At 42.1% G+C, this 20,551-nt stretch overlaps 1 protein-coding gene across 1 annotated transcript; it reads left to right on the top strand.

The window, feature by feature from the left end:
• The first annotated feature begins 7,514 nt into the window (after positions 1-7,514).
• Positions 7,515-16,278, top strand: gpr83 (G protein-coupled receptor 83). The gene is made up of 4 exons (XM_078793084.1): positions 7,515-7,969; positions 9,946-10,071; positions 14,133-14,266; positions 15,437-16,278. The coding sequence occupies exons 1-4, from the start codon at positions 7,526-7,528 to the stop codon at positions 16,161-16,163; spliced, it is 1,431 nt and encodes a 476-aa protein (XP_078649210.1). The 5' UTR covers positions 7,515-7,525; the 3' UTR covers positions 16,164-16,278.
• Positions 16,279-20,551: the final 4,273 nt, after the last annotated feature.

The raw sequence follows: 20,551 nt of genomic DNA, 5'->3' as shown, positions 1-20,551 counted from the left end.
GGGGTCACAACATTACGTGTTAATTGGCTGCTCAGGTGTGATTCTCATTAAATTGACTTCTGGGCAGTAACTTCCTCTCATACATCTTGAATATTAATATTCTATTCAAGTGTACCAAAATTGGACCATATCATCGATGAATGGTTTACAATATACAGTGGTACCTTGGTTAACACCCTCCCCAGTTAACACATTTTTGGTTAATATCCAAAGTTTATGCAGAAATTTTGCTGTGGTTTGCCTGCAATATGGTGTGCATAGCAAACTATTGTGTTTGTGCTTGGTTTGTTTACGCATCTTGGATCAGACTTCAGACTTTACTACTCCTACTTTTCTACTTTCTTTCTAGTTGGTAAGGGTGTCAACTACAGGTAAAACGATTTTAAATGTCCATTTCTTATGTCCTGTTTTGTGGCATTATTTTTTTTTAATATAGTTGGGTTTACATTAGAGGTGTACCCGGCTGTGCTTTTCCTTGGCCGCCCTGCCCCACAGCCGTGGCACAACAGCCACAGCCGTCCACAGCCATGGTGAGATTTGAGCGGCCAGCCGTCAGCCGGCCGAACAAGCACAAAAATTAAATTACCTCTTTTCAGCTCAAGATAGTATAAATTGTGTGAAAAAGATGATATAAGGAAGGATTATGGTCAATATAGGTGACCTTTCAAGAAACAAATGAGGCTATCAATATTTTTTATATTAGTTTTCCATAGCCGTGGCCATGTTCTTGAGATTTGTTCAGCCCGCCTCGCCCCATTAGCCGAGGAGTCCGGCCAGCCGTGGGGCCAGCCGCTCCGTGTAGACGTCTAGTTTACATTATTTTTCACTTGTTTTGGATAGAATCCGTTTTGGTGTGAGTCGGATCTTCTGGAATGGATTAATGATGCGAACCAAGGCACCACTCTACAATGTTATGCATATGTTGTACAAGGTTATAAAAATGTTCAAAAGTTCCTATTTGATGAAAATCGTATCAAGTCAAGTGTTTGGGAGTGTAACCAACAGTGGAGTTGGCGTGCTCGGAGGCGGGCTGTGGGTGGAATAAATTAAAACAGACAATTTTGGAAAGCCAAGGAAATATAGCTGGAAAAGGTGCAGAACCACAACTCAAGACAAATGGCAAAATGAGCATAATAAGTCCATCCATCCATTTTCCTCCGCTTATGCGGGTCCGGGTCACGGGGGCAGCAGTCTTAGAAGGGAAACCCAGACTTCACGGCCCCCGGTCACCTCCTCCAGCTCCACCGGGAGGACACCAAGGCGTTCCCAGGCCAGCTGTGAGACATAGTCCCTCCAGCATAATAAGCATAATAAGTCTCCTTCAAAATTACCAAAATATTGTAAGCAATGTCATAAACATACCCATTGCTACATGGCCACAGTATGAATACAAAACAATAAAATGCTGTTGGACGTTTTGGAGGTGTTTTAAAAGAGGTCTCTATAAGCAGACTAAGTGAATCCCATTATGTGCATTGTTAGCTGCCAAAAAAGAGAACAACATGGATGGCCATGTCTCAAAAGAATTGTGGATGATGAGCAACATGCTTGTTAATTCACAGAATTAACTGCATAACCATGCCTACAAATACTCTGAAACACTTCATCTGCCTTGGGCCTCTTCATACACCATAACAGATGGAAGACAGTCATTGCAAAGCACAATGTACTTTCCGACAGTTAATACGTTTTCACAGCAGTCTTCAACAGCATTTATTTAGCGGCAATTGAGTACTATTGACCGAAAGAAACATGCAGTTGGAAGATTCGTTGATGATTTATTGAGCTGTAAGAGGACCTATTATGCTCATTTTTCAGCCCTTTGTATTGAGTTGTGGACTCCTGTAGAGTTGGTGAATTTATCATATCTACTCTTAAGTGGTTTGGTCACTGGTTCCTAGTCCATCCATCCATTTTTTATACCGCTTATCCTCACGAGGGTTGCAGGCATGCTGGAGCCTATCCCAGCTGTCTTCGAGCGAGAGGTGGGGTACACCCTGTACTGGTTGCCAGCCAATCACAAACAACCATTCACACTGTGGGAAGAAACTGGAGTACCAGGACAAAAGTGCAGATAGAAAGGCTTCACAAAAATAGATTCATTGGGTCATAAAATATGGAGGAGCTGAAGTATCTATGAAGTATTGTTCTTCAGTGAGACTGAGTGAGTCAGACCGACCGACATCTGCAATAAGCTGGTCGCTATGCCTGCATCGTCGTGGTGAAGAGAGCGCTGTGCCCGAAGGCAAACCTATTGATTTGCCTTGGGCCGTGAGCGAAAGAGTAAGATTGCAGATATAAACAGCCATAATATATGTCTGGTCAGTTGAGCTCAGAATATGGCAGTTGAGGTGGCTTGGGCATCAATAACAACAAATAACAACAAATTCTATTTCGTCAGATTCAATGTTTCCCATAGGAAGTAATGTAAATAGAAATCATTTTTTCCAGGGTCAAAGTGTGCCTTTGTGTTGAGTTGTGGAGTCCTATAGAGCAGGTATGCACAATAACCGACACAGAAAACTTTTAAATCTTCCAGAATCTGTGCCTATTTCAGCTGTATTTTGGGGGATTTCGTGCTTCCTATTCCTATTCCTATTCCACCCAGATCCTCCAGGCACACCCACTCCGCTGTGGTTGGTCACACTCTGCTGTGGACCCAACTTTATAGGAGTTGATAATAAAGGCTGATGTATCTTGCTTTTAACATACAGTCATGTGTTGGATTCCAAATCCGATCCGGAAGTAGAGACTGAAGTTTCTCGAGAAAAAAGGTTCCTTCAAGACATCTCTCAATGGTAAGTAGGTTTAGGTTTTCTACTGCATTGGTACCATCTCATGTGGTCATTACATGTTTTTTGTGGGTATACCAGTGTTTTTTGAAAAACGCTGTATGCACACTCTATAATGCTACACAGACAACCGCTTTTGTTCCACGACCTACACAAAATAAACACACTGATGAATTGTTACTTACTGCTGGCCCTTCTGACTCTTCGACACGACCAAGTAATATTGGAAAGGCGTCAGGCTTCAGCAAGTTTGTTAGCTAGTCCAGCTACATATTGTCCCATGTTCACAAAACAGTCCAGTGAGAAATGCTGTTGTATTTCTTTTATTGTGGATTGTTTATTTGAGATCCCCATTAGTCCTTACTAAAGTGAAGACTATTCTTGCTGGGGTCCAAAAAATGTAAATTTCAAACTCCAAACATTCATTCATTCTTTTTCTACCGCTTTTTCCTCACGAGGGGTGTGGGGGTGCTGGAGCCTATCCCAGCTGTCTTTGGGCGACAGGCGTGTGTACACCCTGGACTGGTGGCCAGCCAATCACAGGGCACATACAGTGCATCCGGAAAGTATTCACAGCGCTTCACTTTTTCTACATTTTGTCATGTTACAGCCTCATTCCAAACTGAATTAAATTAATCTCTTACCTCAAAATTCTACACAAAATACTCCATTATGACAATGTGAAAAATATTTTTTTTTACTTTTTTTGAATTTATTCACAGCCTTTGCCATGAAGCTCAAAATTGAGCTCAGGTGCATCTTTTTTCCACTGATCATCCTTGAGATCTTTCTACAGCTTAATTGGAGTCCACCTGCAGTAAATTCAGTTGATTGGACATGATTTGGAAATATAATAACTGTCTATATAAGGTCCCACAGTTGACTGTGCATGTCAGAGCACAAACACCAAGCATGAAGTCAAAAGAACTGTCTGTAGACCTGCGAGACAGGATTGTCTTGAGGCACAAATCTGGGGAAGGATACAGAAAAATTTCTGCTGCTTTGAAGGTCCCAATGAGCACAGTGGCCTCCATTATTCGTAAATGGAAGACGTTTGGAACCACCAGGACTCTTCCTAGAGCTGGCCGGCCTTCTAAACTGAGCGATTGGGGAAGAAGGGCCTTAGTCAGGGAGGTGACCAAGGCCCCGATGGTCACTCTGTCAGAGCTCCAGCGTTCCTCTGTGGAGAGAGGAGAGCCTTCCAGAAGGACAACCATCTCTGCAGCAATCCACCAATCAGGCCTGTATGGTAGAGTGGCCAGACGAAAGCCACTCCTTAGTAAAAGGAACATGGCAGCCCGTCTGGAATTGCCAAAAAGCACCTGAATGACTCTCAGACCATGAGAAACAAAATTCTCTGGTCTGATGAGACAAAGATTGAACTCTTTGGTGTGAATGCCAGGCGCCATGTTTGGAGGAAACCAGGCACTGCTCATCACCAGGCCAATACCATCCCTACAGTGAAGCATGGTGGTGGCAGCATCATGCTGTGGGGATGTTTTTCAGCAGCAGGAACTGGCAGACTAGTCAGGATAGAAGGAAAATGAATGCAGCAATATATAGAGATATCCTGGATGAAAACCTGCTCCAGAGCGCTCTTGACCTCAGTAGACTGGTCATGTACCTTGACCATATAGACAGTAGACATTAGCACACAGCCAAGATCTCAAAAGATTGGCTTCAGAACCACTCTGTGAATGTCCTGGAGTGGCCCAGCCAGAGTCCAGACTTGAATCCGATCGAACATCTCTGGAGAGATCTGAAAATGGCTGTGCACAGACGTCTCCCATCCAACCTGATGGAGCTTGAGACTTATTGCAAAGAAGAATGGGCAAAACTGCCTAAAGATAGGTGTGCTAAACTTGTGGGATCATATTCAAAAAGACTTGAGGCTGTAATTGCTGCCAAAGGTGGATCAACAAAGTATTAAGCAAAGGCTGTGAATACTTATGTAAATGTGATTTTTTTGTTTTCTATTTTTAATAAATTCAAAACATGTCATTTGGAGTATTTTGTTTAGAATTTTGAGATAAGAGATTAATTTAATACAGTTTGGAATGAGGCTGTAACATGACAAAATGTAGAAAAAGTGAAGCGCTGTGAATACTTTCCGGATGCACTGTATAGACAAACAACCATTCACACTCACATTCATACCAATGGACAATTTGGAATGGCCAATTAACCTAGCATGTTTTTGGAATGTGGGAGGAAACCGGAGTATCCGGAGAAAACCCATGCATGCAAACTCCACACAGAGATGGCTGAGGTTGGAATAGAAATCAGCCTGCGTGCAAACCACTCGACCGCCGTGCAGCCAACTTCAAACATAATACAATAAAAACAGTCATTACAATTAAATATAACTAAAGCTAAACAAAAATTATCTCAGATGTAATGGAATTCAACCCTTAAACTATTGAAGCCAACCAGAACAACAAAAATTATTCCAATTTACACACAGAATTTCAGAATAAATCAACCAAGTAGAAATTTTTTTTAACTAATTAAACTAGAAAACTTTTGATGGTAGCGAATCAGGAACTCCAACCACTTGTGCCTGATGGTGGCGTCTTTAGAAATTGTAAACAAATGTGGCTTTCCCTTACATCCAAATTCTGAAATTTACAGTAGTTCCAGCTAGTTGCTGTGGTCTCTTAATTAGGCTTTATGTTTGCTCTGGTGAGTATCACTCATTAGCTACGTTTACATGGACCCAAATATTCCAATTCCATTTGGGTTATTTGCTCAAACGGAAAGAATCTAACCTTTGTATACACCTCATTCCGAAAGAAAAGTGCCAATCCGAATGAATATTTAATCGGATTCACAGGGGTAGAATATTCCTTTCCCCAATCCGATTGAGTTATCTTGTACCTGCTCAATCGGAAAGTTGCCAGGGTGCGTTTTTTCAGCGCATGCTCAGCTGTGACATAACACACAGACGTCTCTCAGGTTTTGAAAATGGCGGCGAGCAGTCATCACTGGACTATGGTGGAAAGTTTGTTTTTGATACAAACTTTAAAAGAACTGAATGTTCAAGTTGCTGCTTTAAAAAAAGCATAGCAACTGTCCCAACAAACTCTTGTCCGCCATCTTTGATGAATCACATGATGTTGTGTACGTTTTACTGCACATACCCCATTGACTATTGTTGGAAGAATTGTACATAAAGTTATTCTATTTTTACTATATTCTTATGACCTATTTTCTTATGACCTACAAACATTTCATATCACTCACATAGCAAAGTAAGATTAATGCTGTGACGCTTGCACTTATGGTGTACATCATGATTAGAGAAAACAGAACGTGACAGAACATTCTCTCAGCAGATAGTTTTATCACACTCTCGAGGGGACATAGCTGTACGGGTCAGAAGTAGATGTGACCTCAAAGAGTGTGTGTGTGTGTGTGTGTGTGTGTGTGTGTGTGAGTGTCTCCAGAAGATCACATGCCAAGGAGGAGATACCCACACACTTTGGATAACATGTTGTACGAAAGAACCGGAATAGTTAAACCCCCCTTCCTTTTAGCAGTTGAAATCTCGTGTACCTAAGGCGTTCCTAACTGAATAAAAAGGCAGGAGAATGGGGACTGTTTCAGAGTTGGTAGGAGGATTGTCACTGCACAGTCTCCATCACTCTCCTTGCAAGTAAAAAGAAACTCAACTCTCTGTGTCTCTTTTTGTACAGGCAGTGTTTTACAAGCGTCGGGATTTTTAAACCTGACAACTATTCCTTATGATTATAGCAGTGCATGTAGACAGGAGATTGGAATATTCCTTTCCATGTATACACTGTCTTCTGGTACGTCATTCGGAAAGATTCCATTCGGAAAGAGGAAAATCTCCTCATGTAAACGTGACTATTGTTGTGTATGTGTCAAGTCATGTAGATGAGTTAGTTAGTTACTTATAAATGTGATCATCTGCATAATTTAACATAATTTAAATTCCTTTCAGATCCGACAATCCAAAATGTTAATTCTTGACATTTTTCAGCTTATCTTCAACTTTTCAAAACAAAGAAGATGTCACGCCCTGTGTGGGTTCCCTCGTGACAGTTTGTTTGAGTTCCCTGTTTGGGCTTTGGTTTCCGTTTTGCACGCTCTTATTTTGTATATGACTTCCTGTTTTCCGTGTCTGCCTTGGTTGCCCTAATCACCCACACCTGTCCCTAATTTCAGTGTGTATTTAGTTCAGGTGTGTGCTTCTCCCTTTGTGGGATCATTATAGTTTGCACCCTGACAAATAAATATAATTTACCTGCAATTTGTCCTGCTCTCTGCATCCTGGGGTCGAACCTTAAAGCTCTCGAGACCGACCGTGACAGAAGAGTTAAGATTATATAAGCTACTCCGTTTCAAACATGTTGAATTGAATTGAAGTGTGAACATGTATTGCTATACGGGTCCAAACAAACTAAAGCATTACCATGACCAATATTATGTATATCGTCCGTCTGTCATATAAACATCTGTCTGTCTACATTCATAATGTAAACCCATTTTCCAAACATACAATGTAAGCATGTTTCCGCTTCTGTTGGGGTTGTGCATTTGTGTTATTGTGGCCAGAGAGTTAATGCACGCTGGGCGGGTGCGCACACGGCTGCAGTCTAGTCGAGGCTGACAACAACTTGTTGCATGTCCCTGCCTCAGCCTGAGGACGGCACATGGAATAGTCTGAAATCGGAACAAAATCCAAGTAAAGTTGCAGCCATTGTCTTAAAATGAGGTTTGTGTGCTTGTGTGTGCTTCTCCCGGTGGTCAACGCCGGCTGGGACGCAGCAGCAGAAGCAGCGAGAGTCAACCAAGTCAACGACAGCGCACTGGCAGTCGACATGTTGCTGTCTTACGCGGAAAATATGGTGAACACTTCAGGGAAGTTGGACAACCGGACTTTGCCCAATTTCCTCCTGGACTTTGACGAGGGCATGCTGGAGGACTGGCGCTCCCTGGCCAGTGGCGACGAGAGGCGCGGCGGGAGGTCCAGCGTAAAGGCGCTGCTGGTGGCCGCCTACTCAGTCATCATCGTCATCTCCCTGTTCGGAAACACTCTGGTGTGTCACGTGATTGTGAAAAACAAGCGTACCCAGTCGGCGACCACCGTGTTCATCTTGAATCTGGCCGTGGCCGATGTGTTCATCACTGTGCTCAACACACCCTTCACCCTGGTAAGTCCACCCTCACTTTATTCTTCATCATCCAACTTTGATGGAGGTTTAGTGTCTCAATCCTCCTTCCCCGTCACATGTTCCAGAAGGCGTTTGTTATCAATGGCTGCTGAAACACACTTCTATTTATAGTCAATTTAACAAAAAATTCATATTAATACATACACCAATACTGGTTCTCTCAGCATCAACAGCAGACAACAGCTGTGCCATGGCTGGAATAATTCAAATTGTATGTCCATAATTTAAACATAAATCCATATAATCAGGGGCTGTATAGCACCAAATTCTGGGCCCCAATACATAAGCCTCCTCAAGGAAACTACACCCACCACCCCCCATACACACCCTCTGTCTATGAATATAAGAAAATTGCTTATTTCTGTTCTATTATATTCCATATCTTCTCTTTTTTTTCTTTTTCATATTTCAAAAAACAGGCTGCACGGTCGAGTGGTTAGCGTGCAGACCTCACAGCTAGGAGACAAGGGTTCAATCCCACCATCGGCCATCTCTGTGTGGAGTTTGCATGTTCTCCCCGTGCATGCGTGGGTTTTCTCCGGGTACTCCGGTTTCCTCCCACATTCCAAAAACATGCTAGGTTAATTGGCCACTCCAAATTGTCCATAGGTATGAATGTGAGTGTGAATGGTTGTTTGTCTATATGTGCCCTGTGATTGGCTGGCGACCAGTCCAGGGTGTACCCCGCCTCTCGCCCGAAGACAGCTGGGATAGGCTCCAGCACCCCCGCGACCCTCGTGAGGATAAGCGGTAGAAAATGAATGAATGAATTTAAAAAAAACATTCTCATTCGTTTTCCTGATAATTAAATTTCTATTTGATTATTATTCAAATTCATATAATTTAAGTGTTCTTTTAATTTGTTTTTTTAAGCTGGTAGACTTCATTTCACTAAGGGGCCGTCCACTTGTCATCAGGTCAAAATGGTATTTTATCGTTTCAACCTGTCATCCACATGAAAATGGCATTCCGAGTGCACTGAAACGGCATTCTTTGGCTTGTCGTTGCCATGTAAACAAGCAAGCCGCTGCTTTCTGGAAACGTTCTGCTTTCTTCATCACATGACCAGAAGTGACAAGCCAACAAGCCAACAAGCCAACAAGCCAACGTCAAATCTAAATACTTCATCTGGCACAAGTCCCCACATTCTCCAGATATTTTTGTCTTATATCTAAAATAATTTGCAGGTGTCATTCCACGTTGCCGTCAGTCTATAGACAAGCCTTGTTACATAGTTTCCACCCAGGGATGTGTCCCCATATGGATGCACCATATTTACTAATCCTGATACATGCCGTGATCAGGCAAGAACAAGTACATTGATAATAACATGTAATACAACACTAACAATACCTTGCCATTTTTTGATGATTTTAGAACATTACCGGAACATCTTTCCAAGGGGTATTGATTTCAGAGGCCTATTGATCGGAACTAATGCTAAGATGCCTATTCCCCCCAGGTAGATAATAATGCTAAACGCGCTAGAGAGATCAGGCTATAATGAAACATACACACACAAAACACTTACTTACAATGTACGCTCCCATTGGGATGCCGACTGATGGACGTGTTTTCCGTGTTGAGCTGGTAAGTTGAAATTAATCCCCATGCAAAATAAAATGATCAGAACAAACGAGTATCTTACTGAGTCTTTGTAGCGAAGTTGAGAGTCAGTGTATCCTCAACTGTACGTATGTATGATTGCTGGTGAGCCATAGCTTTAGCTTTGTAATGCTTTCTGGCTCATATTCGGTCTCTATTACAACAAACCAACGTTAAAAATAAAGAGAGGGTAGTAAAGAGACAAAATACAAATTAAGCAGGAAATCAAATCTATATTTTTCACACTTTTGTACCATTCATTCACTGCTTTCAAGAGATAAAGTGTATCATTGTTCAATGAGGATACTAGGTGATGTGTATTTTTGTTGTGTTGTGTTTCTGTGTCACAGGTACGCTTTGTGAACAGCACCTGGGTGTTTGGGAGGACCATGTGTCATATTAGTCGCTTTGTGCAGTACTGTTCCCTGCACGTGTCCACTCTCACGCTCACTGCCATCGCGGTGGACCGACGCCAGGTTAGTGTGCAGCAGCTGTCACCGTAGTCACCATACCACATTCATCTTACTATTCATGTTACACTGGAAGGCAAATTTCCTTAGATGTGTGCTTGAATGTTGCAAATGTACTTTTCATCACTGAAATCCGATAGAAGACTGAAGGAAATGGAGGAAGTGACGTTTACTCGAGAAACCTCCCACCTGGAAATGCCCATGAACTACAGTATATTGCTTTTTATATTGTTGTGGTGCAGTTTTGGTGATTTTTTGTTTATATATATATATATATATATATATATATATACATATATACAGTATATCTTCATATGCCTGTGGAAAGCTTTTGCTCCAACACTCAAAGAGACTGGAAGAGTCTTTGGTATTGTATTTTGGCACATTTCGAGGACAGTTGTTTTGACACTGCACCTCAGATAAAGGAAAGTTTGGGATGGAATGTGTATTACCGGAGGGTGTTTTCTACTATCAGCTGTCTCGACTATCTTTCCTCGACCGAGACTGGGGAAAACACAAGCAATGACTAGGAAGAAAAAGATTAAATCCCTAAAGGATTTAAGGATCCACAGGGCACATATAGACAAACAACCATTCACACTCACATTCATACCTATGGACAATTTGGAGTCGCCAATTAACCTAGCATGTTTTTGGAATGTGGGAGGAAACCGGAGTACCCGGAGAAAACCCACGCATGCACGGGGAGAACATGCAAACTCCACACAGAGACATAATGTTATTATTAATTATTATTATTTGTTATTATTTATCCATATATTACATTTGTCTCGTAGAATTATGCCCTTTTCTCATTAGAGTCAATTTTTCTTTTAATGTTGTGACTTAGTTCTTGTAAAATGTTGTTTGAAATGTCTTCTTGTTAAATTTAATTATTTGAATGTGCCTTGAGCCAATAATAAACAATGGTGGACCACAATTGGCCCCTGGGCTGCACTTTGGACACCGCTGCCTTATTGCAATGGTTTTCAAATGTTTTCTGTTGTGTCAGATAAGATAAGTAATAAGATAAGATGAGTAAGTCAAGATAAGTAAGTCCACAGTGGACAAATTAAAGTGGATAATTGTTTTTTATTTAACCATGATTACGATTGTTAGTACATCAGTTAACATACTAGCATTAGCAAGCATAACGCTAATGCTTGTTACTGAAGGAACAGAACAACAAAGGGTGAGAATTCCGTTTGCAATCTTAGTTGTAAATGTTTAACAAGCATGCAGAAAGGTAAAGGTGTAATTAACATTGCAGATTTATTTCATCTCTCTCCGCATACTAAGTGACCTCCTTTTTGGAATATGGGAGGAAACCGGAGTACCCGGAGAAAACCCATGCATGCACGGGGAGAACATGCAAACTCCACACAGAGATGGTCGAGGGTGGAATTGAACCCTGGTCTCCTAGCTGTGAGGTCTGCGCGCTAACCACTAGACAGCCGTGCCGCCCATTATTATTATTATTATTATTATTATAAATTGTCCATAGGTATGAATGTGAGTGTGAATGGTTGTTTGTCTATATGTGCCCTGTGATTGGCTGCCCACCAGTCCAGGGTGTACCCCGCCTCTCGCCCGAAGACAGCTGGGATAGGCTCCAGCACCCCCCATGACCCTCGTGAGGAAAAAGCGGTAGAAAATGAATGAATGAATGAATAAACATTCAGGATTGAAATGAAAGCGGGGGATAAAGGAAGGCCAAACTTTTAATCTGTGGCGTACACACAGAATTCATTCTCAACTTTTTTCTCTCAACTACGCTCCATTTTTCCCGCCACTACATACTACTGCTCCTCCATTCATGACCCCCTGGTATGATGACCAGAGAGCTACGTTCCAATCATAAACTATATAAGGTTCCTAAAATATTGTGACAGGTTAATCACACTCAACAGGTTATTACTTCGGCCTATAAATATTTATGCAATAAATATTTTATCATAAAAATAATTTTAAAAATAATATTTGCAAAAATTAGTCATATTTTTAATGACCTCTCATGGCCCACCTGCAGTACCACCACTGCACACCAGGGGGCCGCAGCCCACACTTTGGGAATCACTTGTGTAAACGCTTGCAAATGTGGTAGGCAGGATTGCTATAAACAGCAATAACTGTCACTTATCTATCAGTGTCAGGAAGTAAATCTACATTGTTTCTACTATATACAGTATATTGTATGTATCTTACAATGATAATATGGCGGTTCCCGTTTCCAGGGCTATCCAGACCTGTGTTACCACCTTGGAGCCTTTGTCGCTCAATCTGGTGACTTTCTGAAGTCTCTTGGCAGCATATTTTCTCAGAAGCATCTAGCGGCTTTACTGGTATCATGGAGGCTTACAAGTACAAGCATGTATTGTTCTACAGGTTCTGTTCTCACTGAGCAGATGCTGCTTCAGTCTGCTTCAAACTAAAGCAGTCGCAAGCAGTCAGTGAGAGCATAGTGGAGCACGATACGCATCCAAAGTGCAAATGAGTCACACACGCGGGACTCATCCTGTTTTCAAAATGTAAATGTTTCTTAATCTCCAGTAAATTACGACTCATTACACTGACGCCTTATTCGGACTCACGCATTTACTGAAAGGTATCCTCACCAGGGATTCAAGGGTATGCTGGATCCTCCCATAGGGAATATTGAGAATATTGTAAAAGAGTCCTGACATGCTGTAGTGTTCTAAACAAAAAAAAATCTAAATATAATGAAATGGAAATCCCAATACTGCAGATTAGAGCATTTAAAATTTTGAGCCTCCGATGCTTCATCCGCAGTTTAGCTCCCGTTTCCCCGCTATTCATTACATGAAGGCGGAAATCATAGAGCTCATCATCTTAATTATAGAGTCAAGCTGTGGATAAAATTGCAATTCGCGGTTCACCCAAGGGGAAGCATTATGGACCATGATAATGGTAATAGTAATATTATATTTAGCTTGTTGAATTAATTAATTGTGAAGGAGACAGGGGCTGTGTTGGAAATAGCATACTAACTACTACATACTTCCATGCCCATACTATCCACACTCCATACTGCATCCCCAATCCATCAGACAGCATGCAAAGCGTTTACAGTACAGCGTACTACATGATAACCCACAATGCATTGCGCTCCTACCCGAGCCGAAATCGACTGAATCTGATTTCATTTTAGCTCTAAACTCTTTAAAATAAAATCACTTTATTGAGGTTATTTTTTTTTTAAATCAGAGAAAGCGTTCGTTCCTGAGTGAGAACTCAAGATCCCGAGTGTGCCATTTATTTGTCCAAATACCAACCCTTTACAATTTTGTTCGGACGAATTCGGCAAAATTTAAGCTGTCCGAAGTGAGCAACGCAATTCCAGTTATTTTGACAAAATAAAACACCCCCTTACTTTTCTTACTTTACTTTCCACCACATTATTATTATTATTATTATTTATTATATGGGAGCCAGGCAACGACATTTCATTGCAATGACAATAAACATAGTGATAAATCACTGCTTTTACTTTGAAAACAAGAAGCGAACCAACTCGCAATATATCTTGCTTGACACCGCCGTTTGGTCCATCCTGCTGCTCAGTGTTCAGCCAACGTTTTTTTTTTTCACGTCGCATTGCATCCTGGGTTCTTTGAGTGTGAGTAGTAAGTTGATGATACATACTCAACATTTCTGCCGAATGCAGTATGCATCCGGAAACTTTTTGCATACTCAAAAATGGCATACTGCCAGTGTAGACACACTGCATACTCAAAGAGTTAGTATGAGTACTAGGTAAGTATGCGATTTCAAACACAGCCAGGAAAGCAAAGTCTCCATTCTCGGTACCACTTATCCTCATAAGGGTCACGGGCATGTTTGAGCCTAACCCAGGGGTACACTGCCAGCCAATCACAGGGCACATATAAACAAACACAACAGAACATACAAACTCCACACAGAGATGCCTGAGCAGGACAGATCCACAGTAGATCATCAAGCAGTGTACGATTTGCACATAATAGTCTTTCTGTGCATGTGTGTGTGTGTGTGTGTGTGTGTGTGTGTGCATGGTGACTCCCCAACAGGTGATTTTACATCCTTTACGACCCCGCATGACCTCGACTCAAGGCAACTGTTGGGTTGCTGTAATCTGGATCATGGCCAGCTGCTTCTCCCTCCCACACGCCATCTACCAAAAACTGTTCACGTTTACTTTCAGGTAAAGACACACACACACACACAGAGTACTGATTCCACTGACACAAAAATATCAGATGATGAATCACAATGAATAACATGGATAATATTAGCACATAAAAACGGAGGATGGGGGTACTTTAGCCTGCTTAAATGAGTTAACCCTTTAATTTAGCAAGCAACAATCAGCATTGAAGTCACAGTGAGATTATTCATTCATTCATTCATTTTCTACAGCTTATCCTCACAAGGGTCGCAGGGGGTGCTGGAGCCTATCCCAGCTGTCTTGGGGCGAGAGGCGGGGTACACCCTGGACTGGTCGCCAGCCAATCACAGGGCACATATAGACAAACAACCATTCACACTCACATTCATACCTATGGACAATTTGGAGTCGCCAATTAACCTAGCATGTTTTTGGAATGTGGGAGGAAACCAGAGTACCCGGAGAAAACCCACACATGCACGGGGAGAACATGCAAACTCCACACAGTGATGACCGAGGGTGGGATTGAACTCGGGTCTCCTAGCTGTGAGGTCTGCGCGCTAACCACTCGCCCACCGTGCAGCCAGTGAGATTATCACACAGTTAAAATGAACTCGTCTCATTATCTCACTCCATGTCATCTTCCTCTTCGGCTGGTCCCACTTAGTCCAGGGTGAATCCTCCAAGGACTCAGGTGAGTCCTTGCCTCCCTACACTTGGGTTCCCAATGGGATCCTTTGGGGTCCTTTCAGCTTGTAGCAGCTGCCCATTTGATCTCGTAGTGACGCCTACGTACATTTCTGTACCTGTTGATTATCCTGACTGTAAATAACTTTTTACAAAATAACTGCCACAAAAACATACTGGGAGTGCTTCTGGCTTCCCAGCATGCTTTGCTGTTAAATGTTCATTTATCCATTTCAATTGTCATTATTATTCTATTAATATTATCATTCAAATCATTATTGAAATGTGTTTTCTGTCAATATTTCTGGGTGTCTGGAAGGGATTGCTTGGATTTACATTATTTCATATGTGAAAAATGTATTTGTTTTTTGTAGGTTTCAGTTATGGTCAGATCTCTTGGATCAGATTAGTGTCAAAAAACATGTCCAAACATGTTATCATTATAATAAGAAGTGAGCCAATTCCAACACAATCGAATCACAGCTCTGACGATGATGTGATGTCCTTGCTCCTCACCAGCCAGGAGAGGGAACGCAGCCTGTGCGTCCCAGACTTCCCAGAGCCATCAGACATCTACTGGATGTACATCGACCTATTCACCTTCATACTCCTGTACATGCTGCCTCTGGTCATAATCACAGTGTCTTACACCACGGTGGCCCGCCGTCTGTGGTACCACAACGCCATTGGCGATGCAACCACAACTCAGCACGCCACCCAGAAGAGGAAGCGACACCGCACGGTAGCCATGTTGCTCATTGTGGTGGTCGTGTTCGCTGTCTGCTGGTTTCCGCTCAACTTCTATGTAGTGCTGCTGTCCAGCCAGGCCATCCACTCATCCAACGTCCTCTACTTCTGCTTCCACTGGCTGGCTATGAGCTCCACTTGCTACAACCCGTTCATCTACTGCTGTCTCAACCCCACCTTCCGCCAGGAGCTCCGCCTCCTCCTCAGCATATTCAGGAGGAGCCAGAGAGCTGAGGTGGAGATGCAGCTGCAGCACCAGCCCGTGGCAGTTTGCGCCCCATGTCACAGGAATGCCTGGCCCGACAATGACGAGTTGTCTGGGCAGAGGCAAGTTTTGCCACAGCAAAGCAACGACTCCTCGCAGAAAAGTCACGCCTTGAGCGGAGAATCGCATCATCTCAAGGATACCCGTACGCTCTTCACTGCCAGACAGGTGCTAACAGGTAGAACTGACATCCTGTCCATGGAGCCCATTGTGGTTGTCAGTGGAATACATTAGATACTTTGGTAATTAATCCTCCATCCATTTTCTAGATGGGAGCAGCCGGATTAGGTAGCGATACCAAGACTGTCCTGTCTCCTGTCACCTCTTCTAGCTCCGCCGAGGGACACAGGGGTCCCTCCATCATGTCCATCATGTTTACCCCAGGGTTTTTTCTAACACCTGCTACCGGTGACATCACAGTGAGCCAAGCTCCCTTATATGGGCGTTCCCGGATACAAGCTTTACAAGCTGTTAGCTGTACAAGCTGAGTGTGACCAATCACAATGTAGTGGGCATTAGTGAAATAAATTAAAACAGATCGTTATGGAAATCCAGATTTTGGAAGATCTAGAAAGCTTTCTGTGTGGGTTATTGTGTGTAGCTGTTCTATAAGAGTCCACAATTCAATCAAATAGCCAGAAATGAGCATAATAGGTCCCCTTTAAGAAAATGCATTCAAATTGTGATGCAGTATTCTACACTGGTCACTAGGTGTCAGCAGGTAAAACATATAAGCCAGACTTGGTAGCAGGTTTGAATATTTTCACAACAGTCACAATAATAACATCATCCATCCATTTTATATACTAATTATCTTCACTAGGGTGGCAGGTATGCTGGAGCCTATCCCAGCTGTCTTCGGTCGAGAGGCGGTGTACACCCTGGACTGGTCGCCAGCCAATCACAGGACACATATAGACAAACAACCATTCACACTCACATTCATACCTATGGACAATTTAGAGTCGCCAATTAACCTAGCATGTTTTTGGAATGTGGGAGGAAACCGGAGTACCCGGAGAAAATCCACACAGGCACAGGAAGAACATGCAAACTCCACCCAGAGATGCCCAAGCGGAGATTCGAACCCAGATCTTCCCGGTCTCCTGAGTGTGTGGCCAACATGCTAACCCCCTGTGGCTGGTTAAAAAAAAAAATGTTAAAAAAACATTAGGTAGGCTTTCTATCCTCCAACTACGAAAATAAAAATCCTTATTTAAACCTACTTAATTAAACTACTGCTGAAATTGGATTAATCACAGTCGGGTCTGGAACCAATTAACAGCAATAAACGAGCACCAAAACTGTGTTCACTTTACAAAGGCTTCATTGATTCTTTTAAATTAATATTTTTCTTCAAGATGTCTGATATATGCAAGACTCCACAAAAGACTACCCACCTTTGTTCCACAGTAGAATGAATCCAATGTGTTGTGTTTGTTGTCATGGCAACTGTTGAATGGGTGAGTTCAGGGACCTGCACTATAAAGCAGAATTGTCTAGCTTTCAGACACTGTGTCCAATTCTTGGTTGTCCTGTTTTTTTGTTTTTTTTTAAGCAAGTGATGAAAATGTCCCAGTTTTCTTTTTCGTCATCAGGCCTGGCATTAGGGCACGCATGTCACGTAACCCTAGAGAGGGGGGCATGGGTTTAGGTATGAATGTGAGTATGAACGGTTGTTTGTCTATATGTGCCCTGTGATTGGCTGGCGACCAGTCTAGGGTTTACCCCGCCTCTCGTCCAAAGACAGCTGGGATAGGCTCCAGCCTACCCGCTACACCAGTGAGGATAAGCAGCATAGAAAATAGATGGATGGCGGTTCTAAACGCCAACTTATTGCATCGTACAGGGTACATTTTTCCTGAAAATATTGGTTACATTCCAAGTAAGCATTTGACCTTGTTTGACCTCGCCAAGATAACATGCAAATGAATTACATTACAATAGAGAGGAGAAATTCTTGTCACTCCCCCGATGTCGACTTCATGTTAGCCTTCAGGTTAGCCTCCACACCCATTCTTCTGGCATGGTTTGTCACACCAATGCTAGATAACCTTCTGAGTGAGAGGTCAACCATTTGGTGGGACCTCCTGATGCCCCCTGTCCCGTAAAGGGGGTGCTTTGATCCAAGAATAACCTCATCCGACACTGTCCCTAACCCCAGGTTTGGATGGATGGATGGAGCTGCATCACAGATCCAGCAGTTTTGGAGGGCATGCAGGGTTCCAATATATAAGGGACAGCAGGATGTGCTCGGATGCAAGAGTTGAAGCTCTACAAAAGGCTGGAAAGTAATTCAATAGTGTGTAACCTGCTATACCTGTCAATATATACATTTTTCCATCACAACCTCAGATTCCTGTATCCTGTTTATTGAATCATTGATGTGCCCGCTATTTAGAGTTTTTGAACATTCTTCCTTTGGAATTTGTGAATTTCCTACAGAAGAGGCGTTGTATTGGAAACTTGGAGTATGATTTCATGATCTCATAGTTGTCTCAAATGTCATGGTTGTCAGGAATCAAAATACGGTTGCCGTGGTATATGCATTCATGATTATTGAAGCTATGTTCTCATCTCTTGCAAAGAGACGTTGTTTATCAATGTTGTCTCGTAAAGCTTTGTGGATGTGCAGCGTCATTAGGACTTTGGGTTTCCCAGCATGCCTTGCAGTACTTTCATTCATTCATTCATTTTCTACCGCTTTTCCTCACGAGGGTCGCGGGGGGTGCTGGAGCCTATCCCAGCTGTCTTCGAGCGAGAGGCGGGGTACTTTTTTTGCAAATAGTTGCTACAGTGGTGGTTAGGACATTTGATACTTGGGCCTTCAAAGGGAAATTAACCAACTCTCATTACTGTTGGAAATACATGATGCAGTTTCATGGAACAAATACTCAAATTTAAGTTACAACTATAGGTCAGTGCTTTTGATAGTTCTCAGAAGAGAAGGCCCTTCTGGCACTGACTGCACGTGTAATGTGTAATGTACTGTAGTTGTATTATCCCCATAGTAGTTGCCCTATATGTGTTTAGTGTACTTTCCTGTTACATATTGTGCTGTCATGTTTGTGTTCACACCGTGACTGTACGTAGATAGTGTTCTGTCTAGTGCCCCCCATGTTTATTTTGCTGTGTGACAAGCCATTGCGAGTTCCATTTTGCAAGTCCAAATAAAGAGTAGTTTCCTTAAAGCAAGCAAAAGTATTTTTCTTGTGAGTCTGGTTTCTTGATTGGTTCATAAGATGAAGGAGATCGAATCAATAACAGTGGCATTGGGGAGTTTATTACCTAGATGTAGTATCTATTTAAAGGATGGAATGAGAAATACTTAGTACTGTAAACTCTGCACCCACTAAGCCACAGACATTAAACTTAGAGGAAAAAACACATTTGTTGTTATTAGGATGCACCTCTGTATAAACCACACATAACACACAACCTCACATAAAAAAATCGTATTGGGCAGGAACCAATCATGAGCTGCTGAAAAAAAAGTCTGACTTACGGTTACATCCCCCAAACAACATTAAACTAATCACACAGCAACTTGACACTCAAACGTTACACCTCAAAAATGTGGAAACATGCGTCAATACATTGGATTTCAAAAAATGTAATTTGGAGCGAGTTGCCTCCTATCCCTCGAACTAACAATATGACACACTGACATATTCCATTCAACACAATAAAATGGCTTGAAAACGTGAAAACGAACACGCAAAATGTCAGGTTTAATACAATGCCAAGATCTGCCTGTGACTACGTCATGGTAATCTTCAAAAGCTTAATTGAAGGCAACTGAAGTCATGCGTTTTGCATAATAATGGTTTGTTCACCTCAATGAAGACAAAACGGCTTGTCAAAAACCACTTCTTACCTTTTTGTCTCCTGTAAGGCCAATGACCCCATCATTATGTAAGACTACTCACCATAAACATGCTTTTTATATTCACCATACAAACCAGAATGCATCAGTCTGATAAAGTGATGGGAATTACAAATCCTTTACAGGATCTGGCTATGTGTAAATTGAGTTTGTTTAATTTTAATATTGAATTCATTTATATCAATATCATTGAATTGCTACAGAAAAACAAACGATAAAATACAAAAACAAATCCCTATCTCAATTGGACAAAAGGGTATCATTCATAAATGTTTAACTATTTACAGTAAAACACACGCGTCAATAAACCATAACAAAACAAAATAGAAATTAGAATGTTCAAAACTAAAAGAAAAATCAGCAAGACATTGAGTCAATGGTGAAAACCGTTGACACACAGATTGGCAAATCATAGCATAGGTCACGTCATCCACTTCAGTTGCAATTTGGACCTTAATTTGAGTGTGGACGTTAGGTGCCAGGCAGGGAGATGGATTGCATGGATTGCATGAACAAATCAGACAACCTCTCTGAGGGAGCGACCCTCGCGAGTATAAGCGGTAGAAAATGAATGAATGAAATTGTCCATAGGTATGAATGTGAGTGTGAATGGTTGTTTGTCTATATGTACCCTGTGATTGGCTGGCGACCAGTCCAGGGTGTACCCTGCCTCTGCGGGAAGACAGCTGGGATAGGCTCCGGCACCCCCGACCCTAGTGAGGATAAGCGCAGAAAA

Source organism: Doryrhamphus excisus, linkage group LG9 (assembly GCF_037039965.1).
Source record: "Doryrhamphus excisus strain RoL-2023G ecotype Guam linkage group LG9, RoL_Dexc_Guam_v1.1, whole genome shotgun sequence".
Taxonomy (NCBI): domain Eukaryota; kingdom Metazoa; phylum Chordata; class Actinopteri; order Syngnathiformes; family Syngnathidae; genus Doryrhamphus; species Doryrhamphus excisus.
Note: the sequence above shows the minus strand (reverse complement) of the source record. Positions and strands in the feature narration are given on the sequence as shown.

Excerpts from the sequence above, each read along its gene's own strand:
- gpr83 (XM_078793084.1), top strand. The coding sequence starts at position 7,526 with ATGAGGTTTGTGTGCTTGTGTGTGCTTCTCCCGGTGGTCAACGCCGGC. Across the intron at positions 7,970-9,945 it reads TCAACACACCCTTCACCCTG|GTACGCTTTGTGAACAGCAC; the intron begins GTAAGTCCACCC and ends TCTGTGTCACAG. Across the intron at positions 14,267-15,436 it reads CTGTTCACGTTTACTTTCAG|CCAGGAGAGGGAACGCAGCC; the intron begins GTAAAGACACAC and ends GCTCCTCACCAG.